At 36.2% G+C, this 15375-nt stretch overlaps 1 protein-coding gene across 11 annotated transcripts in view; it reads right to left on the reverse strand.

The window, feature by feature from the left end:
- Nucleotides 1-15375, reverse strand: part of Ptpn13 (protein tyrosine phosphatase non-receptor type 13) — a 189038-nt gene that overhangs the window by 133090 nt on the left and 40573 nt on the right. For all 11 annotated transcript variants that reach the window (XM_047565871.1, XM_047565869.1, XM_047565866.1 and 8 more), the window contains exon 2: nucleotides 14513-14631. In XM_047565871.1, coding sequence (XP_047421827.1) covers nucleotides 14513-14627 — 115 coding nt within the window. In that variant the 5' untranslated portion in view covers nucleotides 14628-14631. The remainder of the gene's footprint in view (nucleotides 1-14512; nucleotides 14632-15375) is intronic.

The following is a 15375-nucleotide window of genomic DNA, read 5'->3' on the forward strand; positions in this document are numbered from 1 at the left end:
GCCCAAACCACAACCACTGGAATCTTGGTATGGCTTATGATCAATTAGGCTTCTGGTAGTTTTGTTTTGTTAAGCACTTGGAAGATTCTTGAGGTAATTCTAGAAATATGCAACTTGCTAATAACAAAACACTAGTGAGATCTGAGCATAATAAGTAATATATGGACAATATATATGGGTAAAACCAAATTGGTTATTATTGTTAAAAATGACAGGGCTCTAAATGATTGATCAACATGGATAGAGGGAAGAAGGTCTCTTAAGAATTTGCTTTCTTCTTCAGTAAGCTTCCGTGGGCACATGATCAAATAGCATGAAAGAAATATTAGCAGTTCCTTTCATTTCCATCTTCCATTTTTAACATACTCTGAGAAACCTGCTCACTTTAGTCCTTTGATATACTAAGTTCTTCCTCTTTGATTTTCCTTTGGTTTCCAACATTTCCAATCTTCTTTATCCTCATCATCAATAAAAAATCACATTCGCAGGGGTGGGGTCGTGGTTCAGTGGTAGAGAGCTCTCCTACCATGTGTGAGGCACTGGGTTTGATCCTCAGCACCACATAAAAATAAACAAATCAATAAAGATATTGTGTCCATCTACGACTAAAAAAAAATTTAAAAAAGGATCACATCCACAAAAATTATGCCCAAGTAATAAGGAAAATGCTTTTGTAATTGTTTTCACACATTTCTTTCAGATTGTAAATTAAAGACAGAAATTATGAATTTTCTAAAGATCCTACAATGTCATTACACTAATGTAAATGAAATATAATTAACCCTCAGTATTCTTAGGGTGTTGGTTCCAGAACCCATCATGGATACCAAAATCTGCAGATGCTCACGTTCCTTATATAAAACATCATAGTATTTGCCTAAAATCTACGCAAGTCCTCCCATATACATTAAGCCATCCTAGATTGTTTATAATACACAAAACAATGTAAATGCTATGTAAATGGTTGTTACACTGTATAACAATTAGGGAATAACAACAAGAAAAAAGTCTGTACCTATTTAGTACTGACACGATCATCACAGGTCTAATCGCATTGTCAATCTCTGGTTGGTGGAATACAGATACAGAACCCAGGCATGCAGAGTCTACTGTACTTGGTAGTGGTGGGGAAGAATTTATTTACAATTCTAACTCTACAGCACTGATCCACAAGTTTTAAAGGTGCTCTTCTGTGTTGCTCTACTGTGACAATAATTTATCAATTTAGACTATGCTGGTTACACACACACAAATACACACATACAAAGTTATTTTGGAGTTCTGTTGTGAAGAAAAATTTTCTTTCAATTTCCAAATATCAGAAACTCTAAATTATTCTTCCAGAGAACATTCTGGATCTGTAGTCTATTCTCCAATCCAGTTTCGTTGTCTTTTCAAGTATGAGTCAGCTTTCAAGTATCAGCTTTGTTAACCTGGATATTGAAACAAACACACTTACACAGTTTTTTATTTGGGAGTTTGAGATAATTTTTAAAAAACCACACAGACCTTCCATCTTCTAAGCCACAGTGAATTTTTGTGTGAATTTTGAAGACTGGGCACGGAATTCTGCACAGTACTTTTAAAAAGCTTCCTGGGGATTCAGATGCTCAGACCAACTGACGTCACATGCATATAAGAACCACTGCCCTTATTTGGGGGCATTAAATGGTATCATTAAAAAAATGGTGCTGTAGCTCAATTAAGTTGCTTCCAATTCTATGTTAACTGATAAGTTTCTCATAAAATAGAATATGTTTAAAGCATATTTATAATATATAATATATATTTACATATATATTTGACTTTATATACTTTCATAAAGCTGCAAGTGAGAAAAAAGATATGAGAGGCAAAAACAAGCTATAAGTGAGGAAAAACAAGGGATATGGCAAGTCAGAAAATGTTACAAGTAACTATTTTATCCAAATTACAAAATAGTCATTGTATTAGGCCAAATACCTATCAGAAATAATTTAGACTAGAAGTGAAATCTAAAATGCTTCTCTTTGTTTACAAGGAGGAAGCTGATTAAATGGCACCCAACTGAGGATGCTAGTGACATTTAAAAATAAACTGCCTTATCCACGAACATGGATCAGGATTTGCTACCTCCAAATATCATACGTGGGCGTTTGAGAACTGAGGAAGCATGAAGGCCATGCTCTGATCTTTTCTTAACCTTCTCCTCTGAAAGAGGTCATAAGACCCTCTTTTCAAGAAGTACCCTCTCTATACCTGGAGGAAAGGATCATCCTTCTCTCTGAAGATATAGGGATACAGAGAAGAAGTTCAACAAACAAGAGTTCCCCCCAGTTCATTACCATTAGAACAAACTTCATTATACAATCATACTTCTTTACAACTACTCCTTTCTACACCAAATATAGCATAAAAATTATACAGGTTGGCATTGGGGGTATGGCTCCACGGTAGAGCATGTGCTTAGACTGCATAAGACCCTGGGTTCAATATCAAGCACCAAAACCAAAACAAAAGAGTATCTATACAGAAATAGATTCATCCATTTCTTTGGGTTTTCATTTCTCAAGATTCCTATGTTACCTAAAACTTACTTTAAATAAATACTTATGCTTTCACTTTTTAATCTGTCTTTTGTGATAGGGGCCTCTACTGTGAATTAGTGATGGAGAAGAAAGATTTTCCCCCCCTACACCACCTAATAACATTATATTCATTTGGTAATGTTACAAAACTAAAACAAACTATGAAAGAACTTCCTATGTATTTTGTTTCTTCTCCAACACTTTCTATAAATTCAATAAATATATTGTACCTGTTCAAGCTTTGCAGTGAGCACCTTTGATCTCTTCCACCCTAATAAATGAATGGGTTACTAGGCATACAACCAGTACCTAGAAAGGGTCCTTAGATTAATAATGATTTTTATTTCCCTGAGGAGGATCCAAACTCTGAGAGAAATACTATTCAATATATGTAATATTTAGGCTGCATACGTCTAAAAATGTTTGCTTAAGGGTGGTTTCTTTTTAAGAATACAACCATCATGTCTTTTTTGGCCACTCTAGTTAAGCAGTTATAAAAATGTCAATTGTGAATGGTAAAGGGTCTATTTATAAACAATTTTACTGCTACCTTTTAACTGTTTTGTCTAAGCAATTCTGGGATAGGGTGCTAACCCTCTCAAAGCATTGACATTTCTGTTGCATCCTCAGAACTCCATGATAGCCTCTGTAGATCATAAAACTATCACATTATATTTGACCAAACAATAACAAATAATTACCAACAGAAATAAGTTTTATGGTAAAGATCTTTTTAAAAAGCAGCTTTTTTCTCTCCCAGGTGTACTTCTAAGTTTAAAGAGATTTTTGTTCTCTTCTAACCTAAGGGGAAAATTGCAAAATTTAAAGAATGACGTGAGTGACTTCGTTTTACCTTCAAGGGTCTGGAATTTTTACAGAGTGAAAAACCAATAGTATCAACAGGGATTGGCATTTGTCTTATTTTTGGAGAACTGGATGAAAGGTCAATGAAGAGTAGTGTATATTTTCAATTTCCAGAAGAAGAAAATATACTTTTCCAGAGAGAAACCAGTTTCGTTTTGTATCAAAATGATCCCACATAAGAAAAATATTTTTCTTGTTACTAATTCCATTCATTCTCTGCTCTCTTCAGACATCATTCCCTTGCTTATATTATAAAAACCTTTTCCTTCTCAAAACCAAAAGAGGCGAGCAGGATTATGTGAAAGGTCAACTATTCTATTTTTTTAAAAGAAATATTAGTTATATATTTTTGTAAGATTGTTAATTATAATCGATACACATCATCCCAGGAAAGAGAAAAATCTTAACTAAAAAATACAAGGCATAAAAAATCCTTTGATTTCTATATTGAACAAAATTGGCAAAACATCTTTTTTTAAAACTTAGCTATTAAAAAAAAAAAAAAAAAAAGAGGACAAAGAAAAGGAAAAACCTTAGTTATAATACTAAGAATGTTTTCCAAGGTCAATTTTTGGAATGCAATCGCTAACTGACCAGAATAATTTTGGAGTCTAGAAATATAAGAAAGATAATTAATCTGAAGGGGGGGAAAAAAAAAAAAACATGGTTAGAATGCTGAGTAAAAAAACTTGGACAAAAAGAGCAGAAACTGTGTGATTCTCTTATTCTACTGTTCAAAACTAGACCAAGCTTTTCTATGTGATATGTCATAGTAATGATTAGCTGTGGTGGCAAAGAATTGGCTGGTAAGGAACTTGGAATCTTCTGGGTTCTGGAAATGTTCTGTACCTTGATTTGGGTGTGCATACATTCATAAAATTCATCAGGCTGCACAACCAAGAATAGTGCTATTTACTGTACATGTTATGCCTCAGCATTAAAAAAGTTCCTATAAGGGGCTGGGGTTGTGGCTCAGTGATAGAGAGCTTGCCTAGCACACATGAGGCTCTGGGTTCAATCCTCAGTATCACATAAAAATAAAATAAAGGTACTGTGTCCACCTACAACCAAATATATATATGTGTATATATATATATATATATATTTTAAAAGTTCCCATACAAATTAAAACAAATATACTGAGTAGCTAAAAATTACCTTTTTCACCAAGAATGGGATAAGACAGGATGACAAGTTGCAACTTTTCCCTCTAACTATATGACTCTTTAAATTTACAAAAATTGTCTGTTCAAAACATCTATAGTCAAAATAATTTCAAATTAAAACAGTGTAATGCCTATGTGTTCGTAGGGAAAGAAAGGGTTGTTCATTATGAGTGCTTCATACACTTGTCAAACCACATACATTATTCATTTTAAGAATGCCAGATATTAAATTTAATCTCGAGTTTTATGGTTTGTTTCCAAGGAACAAATGGGGTAATTTTATCTGGTTCAAACACATTTAACTAGATAGACCTGTTCGTTATGGCCCTTACCAATGCACAGCAAGATGTAGCATGTCAAAGACAACTGATACGCCCTCTTAATCAACAAAATTATAAGTGTAGATAATTAGGAACATAAAAGGGGGGTAGTTAGGATCTTGTCCTTTAAAAGCTGCATATACTATGTAAAGATTTACTCAAAAACTTTTAATCCATAAAAGCTCTCTACAAACAGTCTCTGTGGCACACACCTGTATCCCAGCTACTCAGGAGATGAGGCAGGAGTATCACAAGTTTGAGGTTAGCCTCAGAAACTCAGTAAGACCCCATCTCAAAAATAAAAAAGGGCTGTAGCTCAGTGGTGGAACACTTGCCTAGCATGCATAAGGCTCTGGATTCAATATGCAGTACCAAACAAAACAAAAAAAAATGTTTTTTATATTTCATATAAAGGCTTTAATAACAACAGCAATAAATCCCAGGAAGTCAGTTTGAAGTTCAGTGTGTGTTTGAAGGTTAGTGTAAATGTGAGTTTATTTCTAAACTCTATTATGTGCCATTGATCTCTTTGTCTATTTTGATTACTATAGGTTTATAATAAGTTTTTGTTGGTGTTGTTTGTTTGTTGTTTTGTTTTTTGGCAATGCTGGAGACTGAACCCACGGTCTCATGTATGCCAGGCAAGCACTATACCACTGAGCTACATGCTTAATTCTTAGAATAAGTTTTGAAAATTAGGTATTGTGAATCTTCATTCTTTTTTAAAGTTGTTTTGGGTACTCTAAGTCCATTGAATTTCCGTATGAATTTTATCATAAACTTCTTGAATTCTAGAAAAATAAATCCTGTTAGGACTGAATTGAATCTATCCGTTTAGACAAAATTAACAGAGTCTTCTGACCCAGGAACACAACATAGCTCTCCATTTATTTAGGTCAGCATTTAATTTCTTTCAGCATTTTTTAAAAGTTTTATAGGCTTTCACATCTTTTTTCAGATTCATCTCTAGTTTTTTCATATTTTGAAATTCCATTTTATGTTTTTTATCATTTTCACATAATATTTGAAAATTTCAATTTCTGGTTGTTCACTGATATTATGTAAAGATATAATTGATTTTTAAATATTGACTTTGTATCCTTCAAATTGCCAAACACATTAGTTCTAGTGGCTTTCTTTGTAGTTTCTATCAAATGTTCTATATATGATGATATTATTTTCAAATAAATACAATTTTACTTTCTTTCTAATGTGGATGCCCTTTCTTTCTTTTTCGTGCCTTACTTACTAATGCATTGGCTTGAACTTTAAATGCAATGTTGAAAATAAATAATGAGAGCAGACATCCTTGACGTATTCCTGATCTGAGGGAAAGAGACAATGTTTCACCATTTAAGATGTTAGTTGTAAGTTTTTGTATATACTTTCTATCAGGTTGAGTAGTTCCTTTCTATTCCTAGTTGAGAGTATTTTAAAAACCAGGAATGAATATTGAATATTTTAACAACTTTGTTCACAATTTTCCCTTATTACTCTTTGAATATTTATAAAATCTGGAGATGTCATCTGATATTGTTTTTGAAACACATTACTGGTATCTATTGTCATAAAAGAACTATTAATTTTTAGGTATTGCTTCTAATGACTTGCTTTAAAATAGTTGTTTCTGTTCTGCCAATTTTAATACTTCTGAGTTATTTAAGCTAGAACTTGTTTCTTCATCTCTAAAATGTAGACAGAAAGGAGATCTCTCCAGCTCTAAAAGTTTTATTCCATAAGTAAAATGTATGTGTAAGTGTTCTGAGCTTATGTAGGCATTTCTTCTACTGTTTTTTTTTTTTTTCTTTCAGTATCAGGAGAGTCTCTGAAATTATTTGTATAATACATGGAATTTTATATATTATAAAACATTAATATATCACTGGATTTGCTGATAAAAAGCAGATTTTTTCATTCTCTAATAAGACTTTTTTAAAAAGTACCCATAAATTCTGATTTTTAAATACTTTTTAGGGAATGAAGAGAAGTTTGATATTCGTCTCAGATCTGTACTTATCATTTTTCACTCTTGTATGTAAAAAGCAAGAATTTATAATAAAATACAGCCAAAGGATTCTATATGCCCTGTTCTCTGCTACCTTGCCCAAATTTGTTTTCTAAAGATGACAAGAAATATAACATGATCTTCTTCGTATTCCAAAAATACCTGCTAGTAGTTCTTTGAATTTTTTTATTTTGATAGTAAATCACGTATGCTTTCGGTACTTCTTTTGTTTTATTCTATTATCTTTTTAACCTCAAATTGCTCATTTCATTATTATTTTATTTTTTAAGCAAGGAACCAGAAGTAACCACATATAAACAGATTTGTATAAGACTTAAATCCTTTTCTGGAAATCCTTTTCTAATCAACTACTCTAACAACTTAAAATGCCATAGTTTCAAAAGAGCTCTTTTCTGCAGAGGGCAACAGCTTCACAACTAAAATAATTACTATTTGGGGCAATTTACAAAATGGTAAGCTAAGCTTTCTAAGACAGCAATAATCTCACTTATAAAGATTATCCAGAAAAAGCACAAGAATAGCATTTTAAAAATATTATTTAGAACCACTGAATACCTATGTGAATTCATCTAAGATGCAAAAACTAAATTCTTAAAGATGTATTCTAAAATGTAGGAAAAACAAACAATCTCAGTTTCTACCTGCTATGCTCTTACAATATGCTTCTGTCACCAAATATGTAAGATTCTACTTCACACAACCAACCAAATAATCAACTATACAGCGAGCACCAACTGGGTGTTCTCTAATTCAATTCTACTCTGACACTATCTACCTGCAGACAGCTCCCATTTCAGACTCCAACTGCAATAGGTTATCACCTATATTTCTGTCTGATGGACTACAAACTGAGGTTCCTACTACTCCCCTCCTCAGGTTCACTGAATTTGATAAGAGCTTCCCACTGAACTCAGAGAACTAGAACTCAGAGAACTATCTTACTTACATTTACTGCTTTATTGTAAAGAATAGTTTTTAAATGATACAAAAATGGAAAAGATGCACAGGACAAGGTTTGTGGGAGGGGTGTGGAGCTTCTCTGCTCTCTCTGGGCACAACACTCTTCAGGAATCTCTATGTTCAGCCATCTGAAGCTCTCCTGAAGTCTCAATATATAAACAAGATGACAAAATCATCGACCACAGGGATCTCCTTAACCTTCAGTCCCACATTCATCTGTGTGTGCTGGGGCAGGGAGGTGGCATTAAGAGAAGTGGAACTGAAAGGCCCCAACCCTCGAATTCTGCCTTGGGTTTCAGTGACCAAATCCTCACCACCAACAACCACCTAACTACCTGGGGACTTCCAGTCACCAGTCAACATATTAGCAACAAAAAGATACTTATCACTTCAGATTCCAAGGATTTTAGGAGCTGTATGTAAGAAACAGGGATTAAAAACTGCATATATATTTCACAGTATCAATCCACCCCTAGACTTGGGACATGGATTCCTTGCATGGAAAGGATACAGAACTCAAAAGATACTGGTATGTTAATAGAATCCCAGTGGTCATTAATAATTAGTCCGGTCTATTATTATATGGCATGAAAATGTCCCCCAAGGGAAGGTCACTCAGATTTGCAAGCTTGCTTATATTTTTGATCTTGTTGAAAAACAGGAGTGGTCTTGGAAAGCATATGTGTTAAGCTACCTATCAGGCAATTTTTATAATTGAGCTAAGAGACAAGGTCATCTCTTAGTCTGAGCTTCTTTTAAGATGTTACATAATATTGTATTTCCTAAATTATGTAACCCATTTAGTCATTTCTTTACCTTTCTTTTCATCAATACTCAACCTCTTTGACTTTTGTAAGGGACATTAATGTTGACAAGAACTTAGGGACTCTTCACTTGGGTTTGCAAACATCTAATAGGTATAAATAAAACCAGATTTAAAACTTGGCATCTCTCTTTCTCTTTCTCTCTCTCTCTCTCTCTCTCTCTCTCTCTTTTTTTTTTTTTTTGGTGTGTGTGTGTAGAAGATAACCAGTGAGACACCATCTCTGGAGAAAGCATCCTTTTCCTTTGTGAATAGAGTGGTGGACCATTTAAGAATCTGGTAAAACCAAGAGTCCTGTATCTTCTCTTCCATCCTCTCATCCAAAAATATCCATGTTCTGATTGCCCACTGTCAGGCGCCTATCATCCGCCATTTGCCTGTCTCTTGCCTGTCCATCGCCTGCCTTACACCTATCCATTACCCAACGCACGAGGTTCACCTACCGATTGTCCGACAACAGTCAGCAAACTGATCGCCGACCGTCAGTGGAGCACCAGCTGCCTGCTATTCCCTGGAAGTTCTCTGTCACAGTACCTGCAGGTTTGATTACACGTGGCTGCCGCCATTTTGAGACAACAGCCAGGCCCGTAGGACCCCTGGCCAGACTGACTGAGCCCCATCTCCAGGATCCCTCAGCCCGACGGATCACTCCCTGCCTCTGGGGCCCTCACATCGACTGACTGTTCCATGCCGCCAGGACCCCCAGACCAACTGATTGCGCCCTATCACCGGGACCCCAGACCGACTGATTGCACCTGGCCTCCAGGATCCTGCAACCACACCAAACACACCCGACCTCCAGGACCCCTGCCTGACCAACCGCACACCGCCTCCAGGACCTCCTGCTGACCACAGCCACACCCTGAGCTGCAGCTCCCCATTTGCCAACACATTTTGAAGCCAGAGCAGCCATCTTGGATAATCCTGGAAGCCGTAGTCCGATCTTTGGGTGGGGCAAATCCCATCCTGAGACGCCTGCTGGAGGCTTGAAGCTCATTGTCAGGTACCTCTCATGCATCAGGCTACTGAACACTGGGAGGTTTCATTACTCTATGACTGTTATACTATAGATTTTCTTTTTTCTCCTTATTGAAAAAATTTAAGTTTTTATTTCTTTACTTTTCTTGCTCTCTTTTCTTTTGTTTACCTGTTCCCTCAGAGTCTCTTTCTCCCTTTTTTGCATGGTGTGTGTGTATTGGGGATTGAATCCAGAACACCTTGCACATGCTACACAAAAGCACTCTACCACTAAGTTACATTCCCTTTCTTTTCAAAAATTTTATTTTCAGAGAGAGTCTTGCTAAATTACCCAGCTTGACTTTGAACTTGTGATCCTTTTTCCTCAGTCCTGAGTAGCTTGGATTACAGGCGTGTGCCACCATGCCCTGCTTTTGGCTCCATTTGTGTCTGTCTCCTTTGCTCTGAATCAGTCACTGTGGATTTCAAGAAGAACAGGTCTGATCTATAAACCTCTTGTGATGAGTGAAAACTACCTCCCTGGCAATAGCAACTTTCTTATCTCTAACAAGGCCTCTGCCTGACCAATCCTCAGATAATGATCAAACAGGCCACAGTTTGAGCATAACTGCTTGACTCTGCATATTTCTGGTCCCCTTGTCTATATAATCTGGAAGCTCATGCTAGTACCCTGAAGACAGGGCTGGAAAGGCTGGTCTTCTCTGTTCTTCTGGTGTAGTTATACTGATTAAAGTCCCTTTCCTGCTTTTCACAATACACACACACACACACACACAGTTTTTTTCCCGTTTGGTTTTTGGGGCAAGTAGCTGAACCTGATTTGTTGGGATTTCTAGAACTGGGCTTCTAACTAGGACTTTAGTATATCATTCTAGTCTAGACAGCAATATTAGTCTAGTAAGTGCCTCCTTCTCAGTCAAGCCCTCAGTCTCCTGGGAAGATAGGGAGCATTATGTTGATCACTAGTAGCCAGTGATATAGTGAATTATGCCTACACAAAGAAGCTTCCATAAATTCCCAAAGAACTAAGCTCAGACTGCTTCCTGATACCTGAACATGTGGAGGCTGCTAAAGGAGGGAGAACACCCAGAGAGCATGGAAACTCCACAGCCTTTCCTGTGTACCCTGACTTATGCATTTTTCATTTTTAACCTTTGCAATATCCTTTATAATAAGCCAGTAAGCATGCTTTCTTGAGTTCTGTGAGTTGCTCTAGCAAATTAATTGAACCTTAATTTATAACCATCGACAGAAGCACAGGTAAAACAATGCAGGGCTTGTGATTGGGGTCTAAAATGAGAGGGCAAACTTGGAGGATTGAGTCCTCAAGCTGTGATCAGGATTGAACTGGAGGGCACCCAAGGTGGTGTTTGATGCAAAACCATAACAGGGGCTCCCTTGAAATTGTCCTTTGCTCCCCCTTCCCTTCTTCCCTCCTACCCTCCCTAATCTTTTGGCTAGAGAGAAGCCCCACCTAGATGTTAACTGCTAAACCTTTGGATGCACAGAACCCAGAAGGCCTTTTTAACACTCTCAGAAACCAGATGTAGAAGACTGAAATCCATTGTGATGTCCTGGTGAAGACACACCCCTCACTGATGAAGACCCTACTCAGCTTGCAGTCTCACTGTCTTTTTCCCTTCCCATAATAACCTTTCCCTGGGCCAGAAAGGATAGAGCTTTTATAGGAGCTAGATGCTCTATCTTCTTCAAAACTGGCTATAATTAAGTAAACTTGATTCTTCCCTACCAATACCCATCTCCTGAATATTGGTATTAAAGCAGAGAACAGGCTGGACATCAACTACTATCATCACTGTCAGTGTTTGGAATTGCATGGTTTCTTAAAAGATTAAAATTTTTCTTCCTCTGAAGAAAAACTCATTTGAAGATGGGGTCTTTTAACAAGGTCCTGCTTAGGTATCATGATTCTATGAAGAATACTTATAAAACTTGTTTTAAGAAATGCTAGAAGTCTTAAATTGTTGGGAGGCGCAAAAAGATGAAGAAACATTATTATCTTGACCTTTATTCAAAAATCCCCCAGAGGAAATGCTTATTTCCATCTTTCTCTTATAGGAATAGCATGCTTGTACTCACATACTGAAAAAAAAAAACCACAAAAGCAACAAACAAGTTCAAGATGATAGGAGAAAAAGACATTGACGAGAACCAAAACAAAGGTTTATATAGCAGACCCAGAAAGACCAAGAAGACCAAGGAAGGAAAACACATTTTAGAAAAACTTGAAGAAGGCTGATGTATTACAGTAATACATTCCCAGTATTACTCATAGTATCTCTAATAGAGAATTAAGACACCTACGATTCAACCAAAAAATAACAAATTAATGATTATTTTATTTCAGTTGGTATGAGAGTCAGGAAAACTTATAGTAAAATGACACTGAATTATCAAATATAAGGAATAAAAGATCATAGATTTCAGGTAAATCAAATAAGCATTTGTTTCCTCCAAATAAAATTTCCAGGTAGCAGTCATAATAATAGGTAATCTCCCAACTGCCAGAGAAGTCAAATTTAATTTCTCTGTATTACTGATACTACTCTGAGAATCAGACTGAGGGCCTCATGGTAACAAACTCCCACTGGACAATATATAAGACACAGTTGCCTCACAATTTTATAATACATCCAATGAGTCTCTATTGTAATGTGCCAATATGTTATGCAATAATTGCTTCTCAATAACAAGAACTGTAAATTTAAACATTCAGTCTCTATTAACATTATGAAATTTGAAAGAAAGAAAAACCCTTAGGTACTTACAGAGTGCAAGATGTTTTATACTCTGTGAGTCATGAGCTGGGCAGTGATCCTACCTTTTGTATAATAAAAAGAGGTATTCTCTCTCTCTCTCTCTCTCTCTCCTCTGAACATCTGTAGTACTCATTGGCTCTGTCATTCATTTGGCATATTGTTTTGAAGTGGTAAACTTCTCACATGCATCTTTTTGATCTGAAAAAATCCCTTAAGGGCAACAGTGACACCCTTCTATTCATTTGGATCTTCCACACAATACCTCACAAGTAGATGTTTCTTAAATATTAATCAACTGACTCTCATTAATTGTTAACTAAGTAATACCACCAACATGTCTTTCCTTCAACAATACCTTTGGAGTGTGGCTACCTGCTCTAGACTCTGGAGTGCCTACGCTTTTGGATTTTCTAAGAATTTCCTGAAAATTAAAATGAAGCAAGCAAAGCAACAGGGATTATTTAAAATAGCCAGATTTTTGGCAAGTGACTTCAGATAAAAAGAATAAATTTTCCTTAGGTTAATCCTAACTCTAACTGAAGAACCTTCAAACTCTTAGGAAATAGGTGTCTCAAATATAAAAGTAATAAGCAGTAAGATGAGTGAGTCTTAACACAGTTTTGTTCAACTTCCTGTCCCTGGATCAGAAAACAACAATAAAGCTTTACCACCTTTCTCCAAATCCCTGTGCTCTATACTTTCCTGTACTCAATCAGTGGCTATTCCTGTACTATTACAAAAGTTTCCCTTGGCTCCTGGTCTTTAGCAATTCTGTCCTATGGATGGTTCTCACAGGGTAGCAAGCATCAGAATGTCCTTGAGTGCTTTTTAAAACACAAATTGCCAGGCTCCACCCCCAGAGTGTCTTATTTAGTGGATCTTTAATGTAGACCTTCGTGTTCACATTCTAATAAGCTTTTAGGTGACATCAATACTGTTGGTCCAGGTACCACACTTCGAGGACTACCAGTATCCTCAATCCTCACCTATTTCTGTCATGTTTATTAGGTATCATTATTATTATTATTATTAATTCAGCTCAATTTTAAGACCGATTCTATTAGATGAAGCTTGGCTTATTTACTTACGAAACACAGGCTGCCGTGTGATATGAATGACAAACTCGATCTTCATGTGGAGCTTTTCAGTATAACATCAAATAGTTTTGGACAACCAAAAGGTGACTATTCAATCGCTGAAGTGTCACATAACCATTTGGACCAAGTGAGCAAATATAAGGAAGCACCAGGGTACTTATTCAGCCTCCATTACCTAATTTAGAGTAAAGGGGATGCACATATTTTTCTTTTTGCCAGGACTGGTTTTTTACCCTCCCTCTCATCTAGTTAACATCTACTTTTCTTTCAGGTGTTAATTCAGGGGTGACTTATGCAGGGAGGCCTTCCTTTTCCTTGCCATGATCAAGTCAGATACTATTATGTGCTCTCAGAGACTCACTGAACCCTCTCCTTTCTAGCCCCTGTCATGGTTGCACTTTTTACATTTGTTTGTATAATTATTATATTAATAGTTACTTCTCACACAGGAGTATAAGTTCCAAGCAGTAAAGGAAAGTGATTTATTTTGATAACCATTACATTTTCAATGTCTGATGTAGTATCAGGTGCTTAGAATATATTCAAATTAATGTAGACAGATTTGAGCATTTTTAGACCTAAGAGAGATAAGATTAAGTAGTCCTTCACGTGCTTGACCCAAAACACAGAAATACAAAAACAAAAGTCAAATTTCTTGCCAAGCTCAGTGGTGCACACTAGTAATCCCAGTGATTCAGGAGGATCACAAGTTTGAGGCTAGCTTCAGGAACTTAGAAAGATGTTAATAACTTAGAAAGACCCTGCCTCAAAATAAAAAATAAAAAGACTGGGGATAAAGTTCAGTGGAAAAGCATCCTTGGGTTCAATTCCCAGTCCCCTCCCCAAAACAAAAATCTAACTTCTTACCCTGTACCAGCTTTTCAACTACCCAATAAACAAAATGAATTTAAAAAAAAAAAAAAAGTCATACCTTTTCTGAATAATTCTTGGAGACTTTCAGCACTTTGGTTTAATACAGCCCATATTTCTTCCTCCTGCAGTGATCCGCCCCGAACCTCCAGGGCCTCAGCTAGTGACACATGCATATTACTAGAAAACAAAGGTAACAGATGGTCTGGCATTAGCAACTTAACTACACTTATAGTAGCAAAAAGTCTACATATGATGAGAGACTATGAACCCTTGTGTACCTAATTTCTCAATACAGCCTTCAGTATAATCCTATAGTCTATAGTCTTAAAACTCACAAAGAGTAAAGGAATTGGAAGGAAATCCCTCAAAACAAATAATTGCTCTTGCCTGACAGGGTTCACCTCAGAGACAGAGCTGGACAAGAGTAGTGATGACTATTTCATGAGAGAAGACAGAGAATCCAGGTACCAGGAGACACCCAAATACAGATGATGAAACCAAAGCAGCCAGACTAAACTGCAAGCCTCTTGGATTTTAGTTCCAAGTTTCGTAAGTTTCATCTTATGCACCCCGGGTATAAAGAGCAGAGCGGAAAAGAGACTTTAGCCATTGTAGGGGAAGTTGGGAATCAAGTAGAACACATTTCTTTCATTTATTAACTGATTCTATTATCTCTAATAAGTATACACTATAATTGTAAACTTTTTTCTAAATGGAATTATCTATTTCTAGCCCCAACGTTGCTGCCAACTTATCATTTGCTTCCAGAATAGTCATTTTACCTCTAAACTGTTTCCTATCTGTGAACTGGGAATAACAGCAACAACAACAATAGGATTTTGGGTTGGAAAGAAGTTAGGCCTGTAAGTATGCTTTGTCCACTAAGACTCCACATAAGTTGAATTAATAAAAGATCAGAAA

Source organism: Sciurus carolinensis, chromosome 10 (assembly GCF_902686445.1).
Source record: "Sciurus carolinensis chromosome 10, mSciCar1.2, whole genome shotgun sequence".
Lineage (NCBI taxonomy): Eukaryota > Metazoa > Chordata > Mammalia > Rodentia > Sciuridae > Sciurus > Sciurus carolinensis.